General features: G+C 39.9%; 1 protein-coding gene across 5 annotated transcripts in view; it reads right to left on the reverse strand.

Moving 5' to 3' along the window:
- Positions 1-19207, reverse strand: part of nalcn (sodium leak channel, non-selective) — a 41777-nt gene extending 22570 nt beyond the window's left edge. For 2 of the 5 annotated variants that reach the window (XM_072444870.1, XM_072444869.1), the window contains exons 1-14: positions 19114-19203; positions 16691-16798; positions 15743-15883; positions 15117-15299; positions 14056-14139; positions 13835-13974; positions 13608-13736; positions 12227-12378; positions 11811-11953; positions 11520-11624; positions 10941-11027; positions 2730-2861; positions 1712-1879; positions 626-817 (exon numbers count right to left, since the gene is read on the reverse strand). In XM_072444870.1, the coding sequence (XP_072300971.1) occupies positions 626-817; positions 1712-1879; positions 2730-2861; positions 10941-11027; positions 11520-11624; positions 11811-11953; positions 12227-12378; positions 13608-13736; positions 13835-13974; positions 14056-14139; positions 15117-15299; positions 15743-15883; positions 16691-16798; positions 19114-19161 (1812 nt within the window). In that variant the 5' untranslated portion in view covers positions 19162-19203. Of the gene's footprint in view, positions 1-625; positions 818-1711; positions 1880-2729; positions 2862-10940; positions 11028-11519; positions 11625-11810; positions 11954-12226; positions 12379-13607; positions 13737-13834; positions 13975-14055; positions 14140-15116; positions 15300-15742; positions 15884-16426; positions 16489-16690; positions 16799-19113 lie in introns of all 5 variants that reach the window. The other 3 variants (XM_072444873.1, XM_072444872.1, XM_072444871.1) reach the window with 3 other exon arrangements.
- Positions 19208-19338: the final 131 nt, after the last annotated feature.

Below are 19338 nucleotides of genomic sequence, written 5' to 3' on the forward strand. Positions count from 1 at the left end.
CACTGCAGGGCGAGGTGTATCCAAACAGCCCCCAGCCATTTTATTCCTCCGTCCCTGACCCCGTATGAAGACAAGCTTTTAAGGAGACGAAAAACAAGGGGCATCTGTTTTCGAGCAACCCTTCATGTCCAGCTGAGCCTGGGATCAGTGGAATGTCACTGGTGATGTAAAAAAAACAATGTAACAAAATTAAAAGGGTAAGATGTGGCAAACCAGAGAGGCATGAGTTCGCTAGTACATAGAAATCAAAGGAAGATCCCCATCTGTTGTAGCATTGCGCAAATCATCGACGGCATCTGCCTCTTCAAATGGCACTCACTGAGGTTTAATCTTTTTTCTTTTTTTTGTGATTTACATTTTCTTACTGTGTTACTACATATTTATAACAGCTTATGTGTAAACTCTTAAATAAAATGTTAAATGGCAAAAAGTTATTATTAAATATTATCAAGTACCGGTATATTATTTATTGCAATATACAGGATTAACAGTCAATTATTTAGTGTAGGCTGATCACTAATAAATAATACAAAATACTAAGTAATCGCAATAGATTAAGTGAAAATCAAATCAATAGGACCCTTGTTGAGCTATGAAAATATGTTATGTTTATAATAAAACTTACCCTTGGAAATGTGGTGAAGCGATCCAGTTCCTCTACAAAGCAGAACATTTGCAAACTGATGGCTGACATAACAATGAGGAGGCTGGCTGTGAACACCACCAGGCTGCCCAGTTTTTTACCAGGCCCAAATATCTTATACACAAAGTCTTCTAAAGCTGGGGAGATCTTTATTAAACGCACCACCCGCAGCACCTAAGGATAAAGAAAGAAAAATATAAGATAAGATAGCTATTAATAGATTTCAGCCATGCCATTTTTTCTCTATAGCTCTGCTTAGTTGTATTGGAGGATATTGATCTACTATTGTTTTATTGATTTTGGCTCACTGGAGAGTCACTGATGCAGTGTGCTCTCAACAGGTTTCATGCTTGCAAACCAAGTATTTTTATCCTACTATGAGCCCTAAATCCTGCCCACCACGTGGAACCTCCGGATAATAGCCTGTCCAGTTAATCTATTTGTTTGCACTATTTTAAGTTTCCCCTGACGCTAATCTCCTTTGTTAAACTAACAACCCTGTAATGGGCCATATATACCCTATTGTTAGCCACCCAATAGCTATAAAATGCTGTTGTATATTACCGGTAAATTGACCCTTAAACCTGCATTTCTCTTTAAAGAAGGATTCTCTTTTAAAAAAAAATGGCACAGCGCTCTGTAATCCTGAATCCCTTCTGTATTGATACAGCCTTTTGTGCAGTGGCTGTTTAATCTCACCTATATAACGCTCTTTACAACTTTCCTCACAGCATCGAACTAGTTTTTGTTAAGTTTTTGTTAAGTTTTGCCCCGTTAAAAATAAACAGGAACGTGCTGCCCGGTGGTCAAGTGGTTAAGGCACATAATGCCAGGCTCCATGTGTCGCTGGCCGCAGTGTCGTGAGTTTGTATCCCGGCTCCAAATATTCACTGCATGTCCTCCCTTCTCTCTCATCCCCATTTCATGCTAAGCTGTCCTGTCTAATAAAGCCTATGGGCCAAAAAAAATTCCAAGAATGACTTTGGGATGAATGTCATTCTTGGAGGCAAAAACAGTGTCTAGATGACTATAGCTGACGCAAAAATAAGCACACAGCATTAGACATACCTGGAAGTATGTGAACTGAGAATGGTAAAGGTCAGGATAGATGTGCAGAGTGGTGCCCACCACCAGCAGTGACTCAAACTTGTGCAGGGAGGAGCTGATGTATCCAGTGAAGCCCAGGCACCAGATCTTCAACAGAGCTTCCAGGTCAAATAATACAGTGAAGGCAACCTGGTGGAGACAATGTGAAAAAAATGTGTTGTTATAAATCAACAACACAGCGTTGTAGCGGTTCTCTGAAGTTATCTTATAGGTACAATAAAACTCTTCCCTGTACTGGAAGAGTTCTTGACTAGTGCATGTGTTTGGACTGGAACAAGTCAGCCAAGGATGCTGCATGATACGGTAGTGGAGAGGGAGAAAGGCAACAGTGAGTGTGGCTTATCTCCTATGTTCAGCCGTATGTGTGTGAGAGAGAGAGAATATATGTCTATATATTATATGTATACAGTATATATAAGGTGTGTGTATGTGTGTATGTGTGCATGTGTGCGTGCGTGCGTGTGCATGTGTGCGTGCGTGCGTACATGTGTACATGTGTGCGTGCGTGCGTGCCTGTACGTGTGTATGCGTGCGTGCGTGTGTGTACATGTGTATGTGCGTATGCGTGCGTGTGTACGTGTGTATGTGTGCGTGCGTGCGTGTGCATGTGTGCATGTGTGCATGTGTACATGTGTGCATGTGTACATGTGTGCATGTGTGCGTGCGTGCGTGTGGATGTGTGCATGTGTGCATGTGTACATGTGTGCATGTGTACATGTGTGCATGTGTGCGTGCGTGCGTGTGGATGTGTGCATGTGTGCATGTGTGCATGTGTACATGTGTGCATGTGTGCATGTGTGCGTGCGTGCGTGTATGTGTGTATGCGTGCGTGCGTGTGTGTACGTGTGTATGTGTGTATGTGTGCATGTGTGCATGTGTGCGTGTGTGTGTGTGTGTGTGTGTTATTTATTATATTTATTTTTGTATTTATTCATGGACACATTTCATTTTGAAACAATATAATTCAACAATGTTTTACCTCTGCAAGGTAAAACTCATCATAGTGTCGGCGGTAGTTCTCGCCTTTATAATAGTTGCTAGCGGCAACAATGACGTCCACAGCCACCATACTCAAGATGAACATGTGAAATACTGAGGACCGCATCAGTTGCTGTGGAAACAAGAGTTTAGTACAATCAATCTTAATTGCTGAGCAAAGTGAACAGAACTGAGACAAGATGGGTTTGTCTCAGAAGGAGTACACAGAGGGCATCATTGTACTTTTGTGTCTCTAGTAAGTTCAAATAAATAGAGACGGTTATGTCAGCTCAAACATTGGAAAGTGAAATGAGAATAAACAAAAGCAGGTATTAATGTCCTTCAACATTTAACAAATGATTGTTCTGACAAAGGGCTGTGAAATTAATCTATTTTTAAAACTGTGACAAGTGATTATCCTACCAATTCCAAAAAAGTCAAAATTTAAAAAAAAAATGTTTTGCATGATATGAGCTCTGATTTTGCTCCAACTTTTGATTCTGTCAAACATTTCTTATTACACGAAGAATGTAAAACACATTGTAAACATTGACAGCAACACTCACAAGGGAGCGCCTGAAATTCCTTGTAAGCAGTGTGATTAAGTTAAAAAAACATCTACCGGTACTCAAGTATCAGTGTTGCAATCAGGAAATAAAATGCACAAGTTGTTGTCTTAAAAAGTAGAGCTTTGAAACAGACTTAATTTGATCAACTCTCCACTGAGCTGTGTTTTTCCCGACAGTAAGACAGATGTGATTACACTCACAAACTGAATGTATGTGGCAGGCCGAACAGCTTGTGAGTGGGTAGAAACGCTTGCACGAAAATCTCCAAGCATGCAAGACTGGCACAAGGAAATACTTGAAACCAGTGAAAAAGAGAAGACTTAAGACTTTAGAATAGAAAGATCAAATTCACACCGGGAAAATGGGCCGGCTGCCATTCATTCGCCTACATGCCAATAAACTTAAAAACTCTGTTGAATATTTGAAGAACAGAGAATGCCTCTAACGGGGTCTGCCATGGCTAAGAAAATGTGATAGCAGTCTTCTGTAATATGCACAATCCAGAAGCCTTTATTAGGAAGCTTTAATCAAAATATGATGAACATCTCTGTCATTGGCATAGGCACACAAACTAACAGCGACAGGATCCAGTAGTAGCCTGAGGGTTGGGAGTAGACGCGTGCACGTTTGCCCGCCCCACACACACACTCCTTCTGAGCTCCCTGACTAAGATTGGATGTGACAAAGCAGTTTGACATTTCCAGCAACCAGACCTTTCCCCCCATGGGTGTTTTGGCTGTCCCGAGTGGTGCGCCTGTGTGGTTTGGCAGCGGAGGAGGGTGCAAGGGAGCATGGGAGATGGAGAGTACGCGCTAGCACATATGAAACGCTTGATTTTCTTAAGGTCTGTTGTAACGTCAATGAAGAGGATTACATCGACGAGCACTGACAAGAAGTGGAGCGCCAGTGTGATCCATATCAATTTGCGTGTTCACCAATAATGCCATTTCAACAGTAGCACATCTCATTCTGGTAAGCTTTCTCATCTACGTGTAAACACCTGGCTGATGAAGTGGCATTTCTCCTTTCTAACCAAATGCTTACAACAGGTACAAGTCTATTCTGTGTTCTCTTAGGAGACTATGTGGCACAGGAGTGGCCAGGGTACAGTCAGCGCTTCACTTCTGTTTGCATTATTGAGAACAAATGTATCAGCTCTGAATAAATATAACACCGTTTACTAATCTCCCACTCTGACGTCAGTAGCCATACATCTGGAGTAGACACCTTATTCAAATAGCATGACAATCATAACTTATAAGTGAATGTAAACAAAACAAGAGGTTGCAGTGGTAATGTGTAGTTACATAGACAGTAAATTGAACACGTCTCAACAAATACTCCAGGTTCAAATGGATGAGCAAATGAGCTGGCACGAGCACGTAACAAGCGTGTATGAAAAGCTATATTAGTGATTTTAGTTTCTTAGGAGAAAGGGTGTTCAATGATGATGATGACCTTCTTTAGGGCTAGTTTAGAGTCTGTGCTAGGAACTAGTCAACTGGTTTGGAAACCTGACAGTGAAATAGAAGTCACAAATCCTTGGAATGGTAAAGCTAAGATCATGGGTGTTGATCAATAACATGGAGTAACTGCACTTCACTAGCAACGACCACGCCACAACAATGGAATATAAAAGAATGCTTATTGATAATAGCAATGATGGAGTGATGGTGGATTGATGATGGATAGATGATGGATAGATGATGGATCGATGACGGATCGATGACGGATCGATTCAGAACCCCCCCTCTTTCGATGGTGATGTGTTAAGGTGAAGGTGATAGAGACATGGGGTGGGAGGACGGGGTCGAGAGAGCAGAGACAACAAGAGATGCTGGGATTGGCCTGTATGTATATAGGGCTTCTGGGTAATTAGAGGCGTGGTTAAAGAGTGGAGGTGTGGTTGCTGGAGGAGTAAGAGGTTGAGGCGTGGTCCTGCTCCCGAACCCAAGTTAAAGGTGCCATAACATGCTTTTTTTCACGTTTCGTAGTCTATCCTAAGTGTATAATTGATAATAATAAGGGTTGTGCAACACCCTTAACATAATAGGTAAGAAATATCACCCAGACCTTGGACCCCCTCACCAACCCGGAAATGCAAACGGCTTGGTTTGATATTCGCCCCCACCCTTGTGAAGAGCGATCTGGCTCCCCCGCCCAACCCATGACGGAGTCTCAGAGCGCGTGTGTGCCCCGCCCACCCGTGACGTAGCCCCACAGTTGTCTGCTCCGCGCTGCGCCGCTCCTGCCGCGCGACTGAGTGAGAAACGATAGAACTTCAGATCAACACTACTTTGAGCCTAAATAAATCTGGTGTTTATTCTACAGCGTGCGCAGAACAGATATATCTATAGATTTATATATATATATATATATATATATATATATATATATATATATATATATATATATATATATATATATATATATATATATAAAGTCTTATGTCCATCGCGCTCTTATTTCCTGGTTTTTCGGTATCGGATAGAACTTCTCTCCGTTTATTTTCCCGGTTGCTGCATCATCTGCCACATAAACCTTCACCATTGTGATAATAGTAAGATAAGATAAGATATTCCTTTATTGTCCCACATGGGGAAATTTCATTGGTTCAACGCAAGAGTGTGATATCATTAATGAAGTTTTGGGCCTCTTTGAGCCGTGTTTCCTCATAAATCGAAGCAGAAAAACTCCGGGGCTTGAATGCAGGAGCGCGGAGCCGGGGGGAAGGGGGCGGGAGGCGTCAGGCGCAAGGGGGAGGCGGGTGGCGAGGGGGAGGGTGAGGGGGGATGGTGACGCGTGCTTGCCCTTATGACGCGGTCTTGCCCCACCGCCCGTCAGTTTGGAGATTGGAGTAAAGGAGATAGTCTGTAATATAGCTAAACACTGCGGGAATCAATCAAAAAAACTCTGGGGACATATATGAAGCACAAATAGCAATGTAAGAAGGTTAAAAGCTCTGAAAAGTCAATTTTGTATGTTATGGGACCTTTAACGAATAATATCGTCAACTACACATTGTGTCGAATCTGTGTGACTTGTACATTGTTTATATACTATATGCTCTATATGTATTTTCTTATATCTCATGTCACATCTTGTTTATATGTTAATGCTACTCCACAAGTAATAAAGAAAACCAAATCTGAAACCCTGATTTGAAGAAACACATTTATTAGTCTTAAGACATAATTGATTGAGCACAAATGTTTGTCCAAGCATAAAATTGGGTCAGTGTCACAAAAATCGCATTAAAATGGTTTAAAAAAATGATCTTAAAAATACATATTTGTTCAAGAATGACTAAACCATCTTTAATGTCTTCAACTGCACAACTACGGCGAGAAGGAGATGTAGAGTGACAGACCAGTGACCAGAGCTTCCTGTTGCTCCGTCTGTTCACAGAGAAAGCCAAACAGCACAAATGCTCTTTCCGCTGGTACATGAGACGAGTGTAGCACATGTGCACATTTCTGGCATCGTGATGCACAAACAATCTCACAGGAATTTGCACCAACAGGCTGTGCTCATCTCTTTAGTCACTTGGAATTTGAGCTAAAAGATAAATAAATACAAGATAACTGCATTCATACAATACTCAAGTCAATACTAAGGTATTATTGCAACAGTCAATCACAACACTCACAGTCTATATTCTAATCATAATAGTAATTTAGGTGGTGCGTAATACAAAAATTGAATGCTCGTATAACTATGGCTGGCATAAATTGTGCAACCGGGTACTATTAAAAATTGATTCCTGCCCATATGCTGCAACTGTTTTTGTGTAAATTAGGGGTTAAAAATGGGTCTAGAACTAGAACTTCGGCCCTGTCAAGATATAGGTCATTTTTTCCCTGGTTCAACCTTATAGCCATGCTTGCTATGTCGATATAAAACCGTGTTACCATGCGCTAATTCTCAAAACAATAAGAACAATTATTTTGAACTGCAGCATTGCAATATTTCAATCGATCATCAATCAAAAGTTATTGGCTGAAGCTGTGCTTGTACAAACTTTAGCTTTGTTGAAACAAAGTGGGAGCACCATGTTAATATTGTCCAGACAAGAGCTGTGTGACTCACGTCTCCAGATGGAAACCATGGTCTTAATACAACATGTCTACATCCTCCTACTCTTAATATATGCAGTGCCACCTCTTCTTTCATTTTCTCTTTGATTTTTTAACTAAGTAAAAAAAGTTTAACCTAAGTTAAAAAAGTTAATTCATGTCTGCCTATTGCGTTTCTGTATTGAAGTCTGGAACTATATTTGGCCACTTCCTTTTTACATCTCCCAGGAGTGGTCACATCTTTGATTTCATCCTGCGAGTGATTGTCTATTTCTCTCTGTCCACATACAATATAAACTCATTCTTTCAGTAATCACTCTTTGCAACAATGTCCTCCTCAAAGTAATTCCTTTTCTCCCCCGGTACATTCTCCTTTTCAGGAAATTTCCCCATTTCTGCAGCCTTTGTGTGTCTTCCTTCGTCTCCCGCACACAGGCATCACCTTAACTTTGACACGATTGTGCAAGTTCCAAATGATTAAAAGAGGGTGTCACGAGGAATATCTGGTGAGGGGGATCATTGAGACAGGAAAAAGGAGGTTTGGGTGAATCGATAACCTTTGGCTTGGGAAGGAGAGGTCAAAAAGGTGTTCCAGTATTGGACTTCCCAGTGAGCCAATGAGTTATCCATCACTGCACATTTAGTAGTGACATTAAGACTGACACGTATTAGAGGTATAGATTATAGATATATAAGATACAAGATAAATATTTTGAAGTAAATGCAGTTGAGGTTTGTGCCTCAGAAAGTGCTCGCTTTTGTATTCAACAAAAACATTTAAAATAAAAGTTGTTTGCTGTATCTGAGGTATTATCTTTGGCATCTGAATGATCAACTGTTATGCCCACAGTAAAACAGAGAATAAAGTTCCACATGGAGCAGTGTGTAGGTCACACTTTCTGCAAGCCCTATAACGTGATGTGATGGCCATCATCACAGAAGCACAGACAGCTCAGCGCTTTCCTCCAGCGCACACCAACAGACTGCATCCTGTCGACTGTTAACATATGGCACAGGTGATAACATACCAGCCTTGTCTATAAGATGGTGTTTCTTTTTCTCCTAATCTAGGAGAGTCTAGAGCAGTCTAGAGCAATTGAATGGGTTTCCGTAGCATGGGTGCCGGGGTGCCACACAATATTGTAGAGTTTAATGGACTTTTTAGGATGGCGTTAAGCGGTGAAGAGCTGTGTAAAGCCAGATCTTTCCCCCTCCAACTCAGAGCGCTTATGATGAGCCATGAGTGAGAGGAAAGGTGGACCAAAAGCTAAAATCAGAAGAGATTGAAACTTTTTTGACACTTTTTTATCTCCACGAAAATATGACCCGCAACCGCAATATTATTAATCCAAGACAAGTTTTACGGTAATTAATGTATGAGCGCAGAGTGCAGATAATCCCGATCAATCAGCAGCAACGCACACATCTTTAAACGTGCATCAATGATATTTGCCTTGAAATATGAACAGAAGAAGAACCTGCTTCCCATAACTGTGATTGTCCTGAAAGAGTAGAAGAGAAGAACAGACAGGAGCAGAGCAGGACAAACACAGAGGTCTGTTAGGAGCAGATCAGACCAGTCTTTCTGCTTTACAGTTTTATCAGCATTCAGCAATAGTGTTTTTAGGTTATTAAGGCTTCAATTTGGTTTGGTATTGCCAATATATTTTCAAATCATTACCAAATCAAAATTGCTTGGTTGGCCAAATTCTAAACTAAACAGCAATTTCTTCAAAGAAATTCTGTACCGGTATATGTGATCTATAAGTTACACAACATTTAACTTTATTTAAAATTAACAGGGCTTTAAGTATCATGCAGGAGGAAAGAAATAAATGCTTTAAAACCAGAACTCAACTTCACACCTGCTTTATAATATGTATGTAATATTGTAAAACATAGGGGTGCCTTGGCTTAGGAAAAGAACGTATAGGGGTGCCCCAGTTCTGAAAAGTTTGAGAACAACTGGTCTAGAGCCACTAATACAATCCCTAACCCTAACTCAATACCTTGAGTAAATAAAGCAGACATAGCAGTCTTTGAATGTTGTGTGAAACAGCTCTGAAACCTGGGGAAAGTGTGCCATGTTTGTCCCTTCGGTTATACCCCATCTACATATTTCTTCTCACTGATGGTGGACACTCGATGAAACATCCTTTTGATTTGAATACTATATTTATTTTTGCACATTTGTGCATTAAGAATGCAGGTTATATTTTTTTCCTTCTCCATGTATGTGTGTATGTTTTCTGGGTGACTTTGTTGACAGCCCTGCACTTCCTGGGTACAAACTCTGTTGACAATCTCTCTCAGTGTGAACACGACACACTGCTATTAACAGTGAGTCGGCTGGAAGTGGTGCCTGCTGATTTCAGCTTATCTATAAAGCCCAACCAGTTGCATCACAGCGACCATGTGGCAGTCATGGCAGCCATGGCAGTGGCATCCATCATGTAACCATCATTAAAAGCACATAAATAACAGGAGCAGCTTCACTAGTGCTGTACCACACTTCACCTATAAGCCATTCTCATTTGAAATACCATCATCGAGCAATTTCATGCCGTCAATAAAACCAGACAAATGTGAAAACAATGAGGTGACACAGTGAGCATCCAAGGCTCGTGTTAAATCGTTAGTGCTCATTAAAATTAAATATTATTAAGATATAAGCCCAAAAAGACAACAAATGATGTGTCGGTGTAATCCCTCATTCGTCCAGGCGTGTTCCATAGTAGAAAAAGCTTCAGTTGTAGTCATCTGGACACTTTAAGACAAAAACTGGTTCACCCTAAGGACAAGTTACTGACTCAAAAACAGAGCAACGTAGTTTATTCGATCCAATGCAGTGAAGAAAGCTGTAAATAACGTTACATAGGTGAGACTAAACAGCCTCTACACAAGAGGCTCTATCAGCACAGAAGAAATACAAGTTCAGGACCTCAGAGTGCCGTGCATCTCCATCTTGAAGCCTCTAATCACTCGTTTGAAGACGGTGAGGTGAAGATTTTAAGCAGGGAAAAAAGATGGTTTGAAAGAGGAGTTAAGGAAGCTATTTTTGTTAAAAAAGAAAGACCTTCTTTAAACAGAAATGGAGGGCTAAAATTCAATCTTCCTGGTATCTATAATGGTATACTGAACCCCTGGAAAGGTAGAGGACCAGGACCAGGACATTTAGATGCTAATCAGGTACTCAGGGTGGTTGAGCTAGGGTCTCACAAAGACAAAGAGGATACTAATAGCCCATTAAAATTCTGAATAGGCTAGCTCGGTAGATACAAGGGGGAGTTTCTGTTGAAACAAACAACTCTTTCTACTTCAGGAAGGCTCCGCCCAATGGGCGGGTCTTACCACAGAAGAGTATAAATATCGGAGTTCCCGACCTAAATTCTGTTATTGACAATGACTCTTGGATGAGAGTCGAAACGTCTATTTTTTTTTTTTTTCTAACTGAGTCCAGATGACTACAACTGAAGCTTTTTCAACAAATGATGTGTGAAAGATATGTGAATATAAGACTTGGCACATCACCAGCAATACAGCATGTTAATTATAGTGGTGTCTTACCTGGAGGCAAGCAGGCGCTCGACCGTGTGGTTTGTTGACGTCCACCGCGACAAGCTGCCACCCCCCAGCAGCATCCTCGTGAAACATCTGAGACATGAAAGCACCAAAATATAAGCTCTAAAAACAACTGGACAAAATTAAACATCAATGCTGCCCTTTGGCTTTGTTTGAACATCTGTGGCCACAGCCAGGGATAAATATATTTTTAGACTAAGATTCACATCCACACATTTCTTAAATTATTTAAATTAAATTATGGCTCAAATTACACTGCAGGGAAAACACACTCCAGTTTTGTGTGCTTTATTCTGGAAAATGCAAGTTGCTGGTGATTTTATTATTTATTTATCACTGTACATTTAATTAAAATATAATAAAACATTTTGTTGAATCTTTAAATGTGTGCAGTCGTTACACTTTTTTCAGTCAGAGTATCTATGTTTTATTACTTTTTCATAATGTTAAATGTTTTTTATGATTAAAAACAGTTCCCAATCATGTGTCATCAGTAGTGGATTGTCCTTTTCTGTGAATAATGAAACCAAACAGGAGCTAGGTAGATGCGTGTGCTCGCCGTACCTGTGTGGTGGCAGTAGAGGTTGTGCTGCTTCTTGACCCCCACATCTGCTGAAACTGCACTCTAATCTCTGCAAATGTCTCGATGATAACTGCAATAAAGACGTTCTGCCAATGAAAAGGACATGTTTTAAACAATAGTATTACAGAATATACAATTAAGAGTTTTTCTTTGCACAGATGTACAACTAACAAAGAGGTGATATAAAATTGTAACACTATGTCTGGCTGAACTCTTTTACAGACCCAAATGAAAACAAATGCTTTAGAAATAGTGTAGAAATAGTGTCCAACCTTGACAAGCCATGCCAAGAAGAAAATGAGTGTAATGAAGTAGAAGTAGGAGCGCCAGCGAGGGAAACTGTCAATGGCTCTGTACATGAGGAAGACCCATCCTTCTTGTGACGCTGCCTCATACACTGTGAAGATACTTGTACCTAACACAAGGGACAAGGGACGATAAGGGGCACTGGCACTTAATAATTTAATATGATTATTATGCTTTTGCTATCCCCATAAACACCATCCCCATAATCAGTAAATAAATTACTGAGGAGCATTATTATTTTTCTTTTTACACACACAATTTAACAATTGATGCAATTTACAACTCCTGTTGGATTTGTAAATCCCCAGTTACAGTATGGTATACTACTTATACTGCTGTTAATATTGTAAATTGTAAGTCAGGGGGTGGTGTAAATATTTACCCAGCTCATTGAAGCCACTATAACCAAGCTCTTGTCTGCTGAGGCCGTATTCCTCAAGGTCGGCACATTTAAAACCATAGGGACACTGGTAGCCCTCCCCATCAGGAGAGCAGTGAGTGTCTGGAATGGCTAGGCTGTTCCATGTCACATTGCTGGATAAAGATATACAAACACATTGATTGTATACATAGAGTACAATACATGTCCTTTATTTGTCTGTGTCCCTTCAGTCACTGGTTACTTTCAAGACATGAGAATTAATGCTTTCTAATGCCTGCCAAAACACTCATTCAAAAGGTTTATTAAAGGCTACAGGGATAGAAAGCATAATTCATGGTACTATTACCGTACCAATTAAGGTAATAAGAGATGCAAGTCAATTTGTATCAAGCTAATTAGACTAGGCAGAATATGAGCTATTTTATATCCTAATGTTAAAAGTAGCATGTCTATGCTATGGCATAAAATATGTAAAATATAAAATCATTATTTTTACTGTTTGAAATATAAAAACAATTCATATTTTGTCCAACCAAGATCGAACAGCCAATCAGTTCATATCTAATACATTAAAACCATACATTTCATGTTCTCTTTCCAAATCAAAACAGAAATTGCCAAAAATAATTAGATACAGTCACACAGATTTCAGGGAAAGCTGTTGAAAGTCTGTTAACAATTGTACATATGTTATCTTAGGTTTTGAACTCATCAAATGAAAGAAAACTTTGTCTTCCATCCAAAGGTGTGTAAATTAATGATATCAGATTATTTGTCTGACATGTTTTTACAATGGGCCCATATGCAATGATAATAGAATACAAATGATATCATGATAACACAAACATCTGAACCATCTGCTGTTTTTTTCTCATCTATTGCAGTTTTACATTCAACACAATAAATGCACATACCTACAGCACATATATTTCTGTGAATAAATCTGGTAAGAATGAGCCTAATGCCTAGCCTGAACTGTGAGGAGAGTTAATCATTATAATTAGTGTCAGCCATTGCCACAGATCATGGCGTAAACCATTATGATCCCCTCTCACTTCCTCTAACTTTTGTCTCTTCAGTGATTCATCTCATCTTCCTCAGCCAAATAACTACACTCGAAAACCTTCATTAGAGTGTTAAATGGTAGTTACCAACCTAAATGCACCTCCCATGTTTCTGAATTACACAAGCGTTGGATTCAACACAATTTTTTGTTTGTTTTTTCCCACAGCTTATTTCGATTAATATTTTATCAAATTACTGTTTAATTGCAGGCTAACACAGATAGAGAGACAGAGACAGAGATATATGCTTGTGCCAGCTTGTGCTATTTGGGTGTAATCATAAACAAAATGGCCTAATAGATACCAAATGTGCTTACTGTGGCTCTGTGTCATTGGTCACACAATGATGGTTGAACGTCCCAAACATCTGAACCCCCAAGATTCCATAAAGCAAGAGAAAAAACAGCAAAAAGATAGATACACTCCAGATCTGTTCACCAGATCGCCTGTAAGCATGAGGAGAGAAGTGTTAGGGGCCATTTATACCTTAATTTTAACAATACAGACACATATTTAGATTAAATAGTCAATAGGAATATTTTACTTGAGAATGTTGGTGATACGAGAACGAGGAAGCTCAAAGCGGAAGTAGATCCTGAAGGCCCTGATCATAATAAGTGCTCTTGGTATTCTCAACATGCCCCATGGAGACATCTGATCTACAAGCTTGGCTATCTCGAACACCTTACACAAACACAAGCACACTGTATTGGTCAACATGGTCTGTTTGAAGAAAAAACTTTCAATCTGTTGAAACCATGTTACCTGGAGCACCAGTGAAACCCAGATGAAAAACACCATGAACCCATCAAACATACACCAGCGGTCTTTCCCATAAGAGTTATCCCCCTGTGGAAAAACACATACAGCTGACAAACACAGACGGCAAAGTTAACCTTCCTCATCACTGCACACGGAGCAAATGCTGAAATGGTGTTCTTGAAGAGTGCAACTTACATGAAGAGAAGCACCATTGAAATCCCCATGTTTGAAGCAGCAGACATTAGCCAAAATGATGTTAAACACAAAAAAACAAAAGAGCCGAGGAACAACCTGATAAGCTGTTGGCTCATTACTGGTAAATATCATTTGTCACACGATTCAGTATTTGCATCTCAAAATCTCTGTTGGTTTACTGTAAGCTAACGGAAAATTATATCTGTGACAACACTATCCCATACTCTATTACTGGCAATGCTTTTGTGTGCAACGTAAGCTCCATAAATGTGGTCTCAATCTCTACATTTTCAGTTTGAAGCCTTTTTAATGAAATTATGTCAATGCAATATCCATTGAAAATAAGACAGACATTTCTGCCAGCGCTAATGGACTGCGTAATGCCCAGCAGAAATGACCCTACTTAATTATAACTTCTGAACAACTGTCTCTGCAAGGGCCACCGTCAACTGTGTGATTACGCACACAACGTGAAGGCAAGCAACGTGAAGGCAACCTACGGATTGTTTTCAATACACATATGCTTATTAAAGGTTTGTATTTGGGGTTATTTCTTATCAAGAAAAGAAAAACCTACCACTGCACAGAAAACGTTGCATGGTCTCACACAAACACTGATCTAGACCAGCTCATCATAGGTCAGTGTCCTCAACTACCTCCTGCTTGATTTGCCAATTAAGCTGTCCACAATCTTAATGATTGTAATTATGGAGCTTTCTTCTGCCAGCTGTTTGCTTCTAGTTGCTTCTGTAGTACATTGTTTGTCTACCTACAGATGCTTCAGAACAATTTAGAGTTCAATATCTACTACCATAGCCTCAGGCCTGGTATTTCAATGACTGAAGTAGTCAATGTAAAAATGTGCCTACCTTGATGATTCCTCTGATGTGCATCTTGGCGATCATCTCAGCCGTGTACAAGAACATGAGCAGGGTGTCCAGGGTAAAGGTGACATACTGCAGGGGTGGGTAGTGCTCAAAGGTCTTGGGGGTGTTCATGCACACTGAAATGACGCTTATGATGGCACAAGCCCGCAATAGGGAGTGCACCCACTGCAAATAAAACAAATAATAACAAAATTAATACAGGAACAATATTTTTTTTAAACTTCCTATAATCTGTTATCTGTCCTTTTCCTCTGTATATACCTGCGTTGTATCAATGAAATTTCCCCATGTGTGGACCATAAAGGACTATCTTATCTTATCTTAATCCTTGCCCAGATGAAACACACAAAAATAATGTTGGATACATCCATAAGAAAAGGAGGTAATAATGTGTACTATAACATAGTTGTTGTTATGTATTGGTTGCAACAGGAAGAGAGGAACAAATCTACTCAAAACTGTGCTTAGGAACAATCAAAGCATAACTCACTAATTATCTTATAAAAAGAATTCAAAACAATAAAACATTTATGCCAAACAGGTCTAAACCATAAACAAATCTAATACCATGAAATAGAGGATTCACAATGCATTCAGACAATTCTCACTGGTTTGTTGATCCAGAAGATGTCCGCGCTGTCTGCCAGTGTCTCGTCGGGTCCGAAGTCGGTCATGGGCTGGGCGTCAACCCGTGAGCTCTGCTTCCTCTTCAGCATGCTGGGGCTTGCTGTGCTATACAGAGAGTGGATCTGACAGACACAGGGAGGAAGACCATGCAGTGACTAACGCTAGATGAAGAACAGAGATGCATTCTGGAAGCATCCAAGTCTGGGCTGTCAGTGACAACTTGCATTGATTAAAATACAGATCTTACAGGTTCCAATAGTAATTGTAAAAAGCATATACAATTAAATTTAGCAAATTAACAGAAATGACTACCCAAACTTAAAAAGCCAGAACAAAGGCCTGTACTCTGAAAATAAAAGTGTTACACTGTTGAATGATCAATGTGGTACATGAAATAGCACACATGGGACACAGGACAAGTGTATTCACATTGGATGTGGACTTACCATTTAAGATCAAACTAATCACCATTTTGAACACCAAGCCACAAGAAGTTTACACTGTACATGGTACAGAGGGAGAAATGTGAATTGGTGTCACATGCGCGTGTCATTGTCATTGACAGTGTTTGTGTACGTTTGAATGCAGAAAAAGAAGGATGTAAGGCTGTTTGAACATAGGAACAGAAGAGAATGACAGTCTGAATGGAGACAAAGCGCACATACCAAAGGGAAAAGTAAAGCTGAAATTGCTCCAGCACTGCACATAACATGCGATCAGGCATACCCTGTAAATAACACACAACAGTTAGTCAACATCATGGCATTATGGTGAACAGTAACACTATCCACATCTACAGTACGCTCATAGAGACAGAATGCCCACCACATCTGACACCAAGGCATATATGCAACACACTCTATGAGTGAGTAAGTGACTGAGGTGTGCTGGTGGAGGAGAATGAGGTGGAGGAGAAGAAGGCAACTTACTGTGAGGCTCCTCATTGGTGCATTCATTCCCAAGTCACAGAAGGCGGAGAGGCCAGCCAGAGAGAGACAAGAGATGCAAGAGGGACACTGTCCTGAGGCCTGGAGAGCCTGCAGCAGCCATGAGTGAACACCAGAGGAGTTATTAAGTAGTTACAGTGTATGACATTATACATAGGATTATGTGAACAGTATGGGAAGGTAAGAATGCACTGGTTTACAATATTGCAACAACAATTATTTGCCTTTCCAAGTACCTTCTTTAATAGACTACAATGACCCAACAAAGTATAATCTAAATAACATAAAATAAGACACAGAACTAAAACTTCCACTTAACTGGCACATTAGCATGACTAATTAAGTAAATTGATCAACCTTTATTCATAGAGCCCTTTAAAACACTAAAGGTGACCAAAGTGCTTCACAATAAAATATCACGGCAATACAAAAGCATAAAACATGACATTACTGAGTGTTAAAAGCCAATCTGAATAAATGTTATGTTTTCAGCCTGGATTTTCAAAGTCTGTGTGTCGGGGGGGCAGCTTGTTCCAGAGTCTGGGACCAGCCACAGAGAACACTCCATCACCCCATTGAGCTCTGGTTCTGAGGACTTCCAGCAGAAGCTGATTTGTCTACCTTAAAGCCCTGTTTGGGTTTCGAGATGCCAGAAGCTCGACCAGATAAGGTAAAAGGCCATTCGGGGCTTTAAAAATAAAATGTTAAATTTGAAAATCAATCAAAGAAATTGGTAAGGCAAAAAGAACTGAGGTGAGTCTCGGTGTGTTGGTCGGAAAAGGAGCCATAGCATTCTGTACAAGTTGAAGGACAGACTGACATAAAAGCATTACAATAGTCTATTCTTGATATGAAAGCATGAATAATCCTTCCGAGGTTGATGCGATTTAAAATAAAATATGTAATTGATAAAACCTTGCTCTCACCACACTGTCAATTAGTTTATCGAATTTAACATTATAAGATTCTTTATGGACAGTTTTTAACATGGATGACATGAAATTAGACAGCACTAGTCTTCCAAACAAAACTGTTGAGATTTCTGTAAACAGTTAGCTAAGACAACTGCACAGTACGATGAAAAAGAAACAATCAAATTACTTAAACGGTTTGACAAGAAGTAACTTTTAAGAACAATGCAACTCTGTTATGTTGCGTTGTATGCCACTACCAAGAAAAGAAACGGTCAATTCTATAAAACCCCATGTAGTTAGAAGCAATTTCCCTGTGTAATTGCTACACTTAACATATGCAGATGGAGACTTGAAGAAGAGTGAAAACTAAATTATAGGCTCTAAGTGCTATTATGTGGGAGTATAGGTGGCATAGACTGCAATTACTATCCCATTTTAAAAAGTACACGTTCTTCGGGCAGGATACTATCACTAGGCAGGTTAATTTTAGTTATTTGTATGTTGCGGGAAAAACTAGGCATCCTAAGATAAAGTTTTGCACACAAAGTTGGTTGGTACTTAGTTCAGCACAATCTGACTTGGCTGAATATGAGCAGAACAAAAATATATGCTATACTGCAATACTGGGCACTGCTTTCAAATGTAAGTGTATTATAGCCCCATAACTGAAACATGTTTACATGTTTTAAACTTAGAAGAGCTAAATACATTTTTAAAATTACATTTCCAAAGGTGTTAGCGATTTCTTCAACTGACACTAGCGACATAATATGTTTAATATAAGTAATTTTGAATGTGCTTGATCATTCAATGAAAGCATGGCAGACAGCATTAATTATTCTGACATCCATACGTGTGCTTGTCTGACCACAATTAATAAATAAAACTGCTTTTGTGTGGCATTTTCTTACTATAAGGAATAGCCTATTTTTAGCTATAACCTATGCATAATTGATTACCTTGAATTGACTTAATTGTGACAGTTGTAGGCTAAATGTAGTTACACAGTTGCTGCCCCCCAGGGATTTTAACAAGACAAATGTTCTGTCCAACGGAGCATCCTTTAGATAAGAGCACGACTAATGGCCCAACACATGGACATTTACACCTATACTTACTCTAACCTTACATGTTATCTTTGAAATGTAGGCCTGAGCCTGATGAGGAGATCGGTTACTATGGAAACGGCTACGAGCTAAGATGCTACATTGGCTAAAAATAAGCTAAACACGAAAGAAGCTAAAGCATTATGAGCAACGGAGAATCTCATAAACTACGAATACAGCCTTTGAAAGCCGGGATATGCCACCGAGTAACAACAACATCACGAATTGTAACCAAGGCCTGTTCCAAAGGATGGAAACGTCCCACTTCCTGGAGCAACATCGCATGTAGCAGCTGCCTCTAGATTCACCTGTGTCCGCTTCAGCACAAGATGTCCTCGTGGAACAATCGGCGTAAGGCTAAATGTACATGCAGCGTGTCACTTACGATATTCGGAGGTTCTTTACCAACCCTGTGTTTTCTTCTCCATAACATCAGCTGTTTTCCGGTGACACGATTGCGTTGAGGAGAGAGAGAGAGCGCGCGCCCAGATGGCAATCACATCAACAGCTCCGCGTGCACGGGAGCGCGCCGTTACCATGGTGACAGTGAAGGTGGCTCTGCTTCAGAGGTCAAGGCATGCTCTTTTAATGTTTGTACAAGTAATACAAT

This window comes from Eucyclogobius newberryi, unplaced genomic scaffold (assembly GCF_026437365.1).
Source record: "Eucyclogobius newberryi isolate DKJ021-1_F unplaced genomic scaffold, fEucNew1.0.hap1 SCAF_14, whole genome shotgun sequence".
Lineage (NCBI taxonomy): Eukaryota > Metazoa > Chordata > Actinopteri > Gobiiformes > Gobiidae > Eucyclogobius > Eucyclogobius newberryi.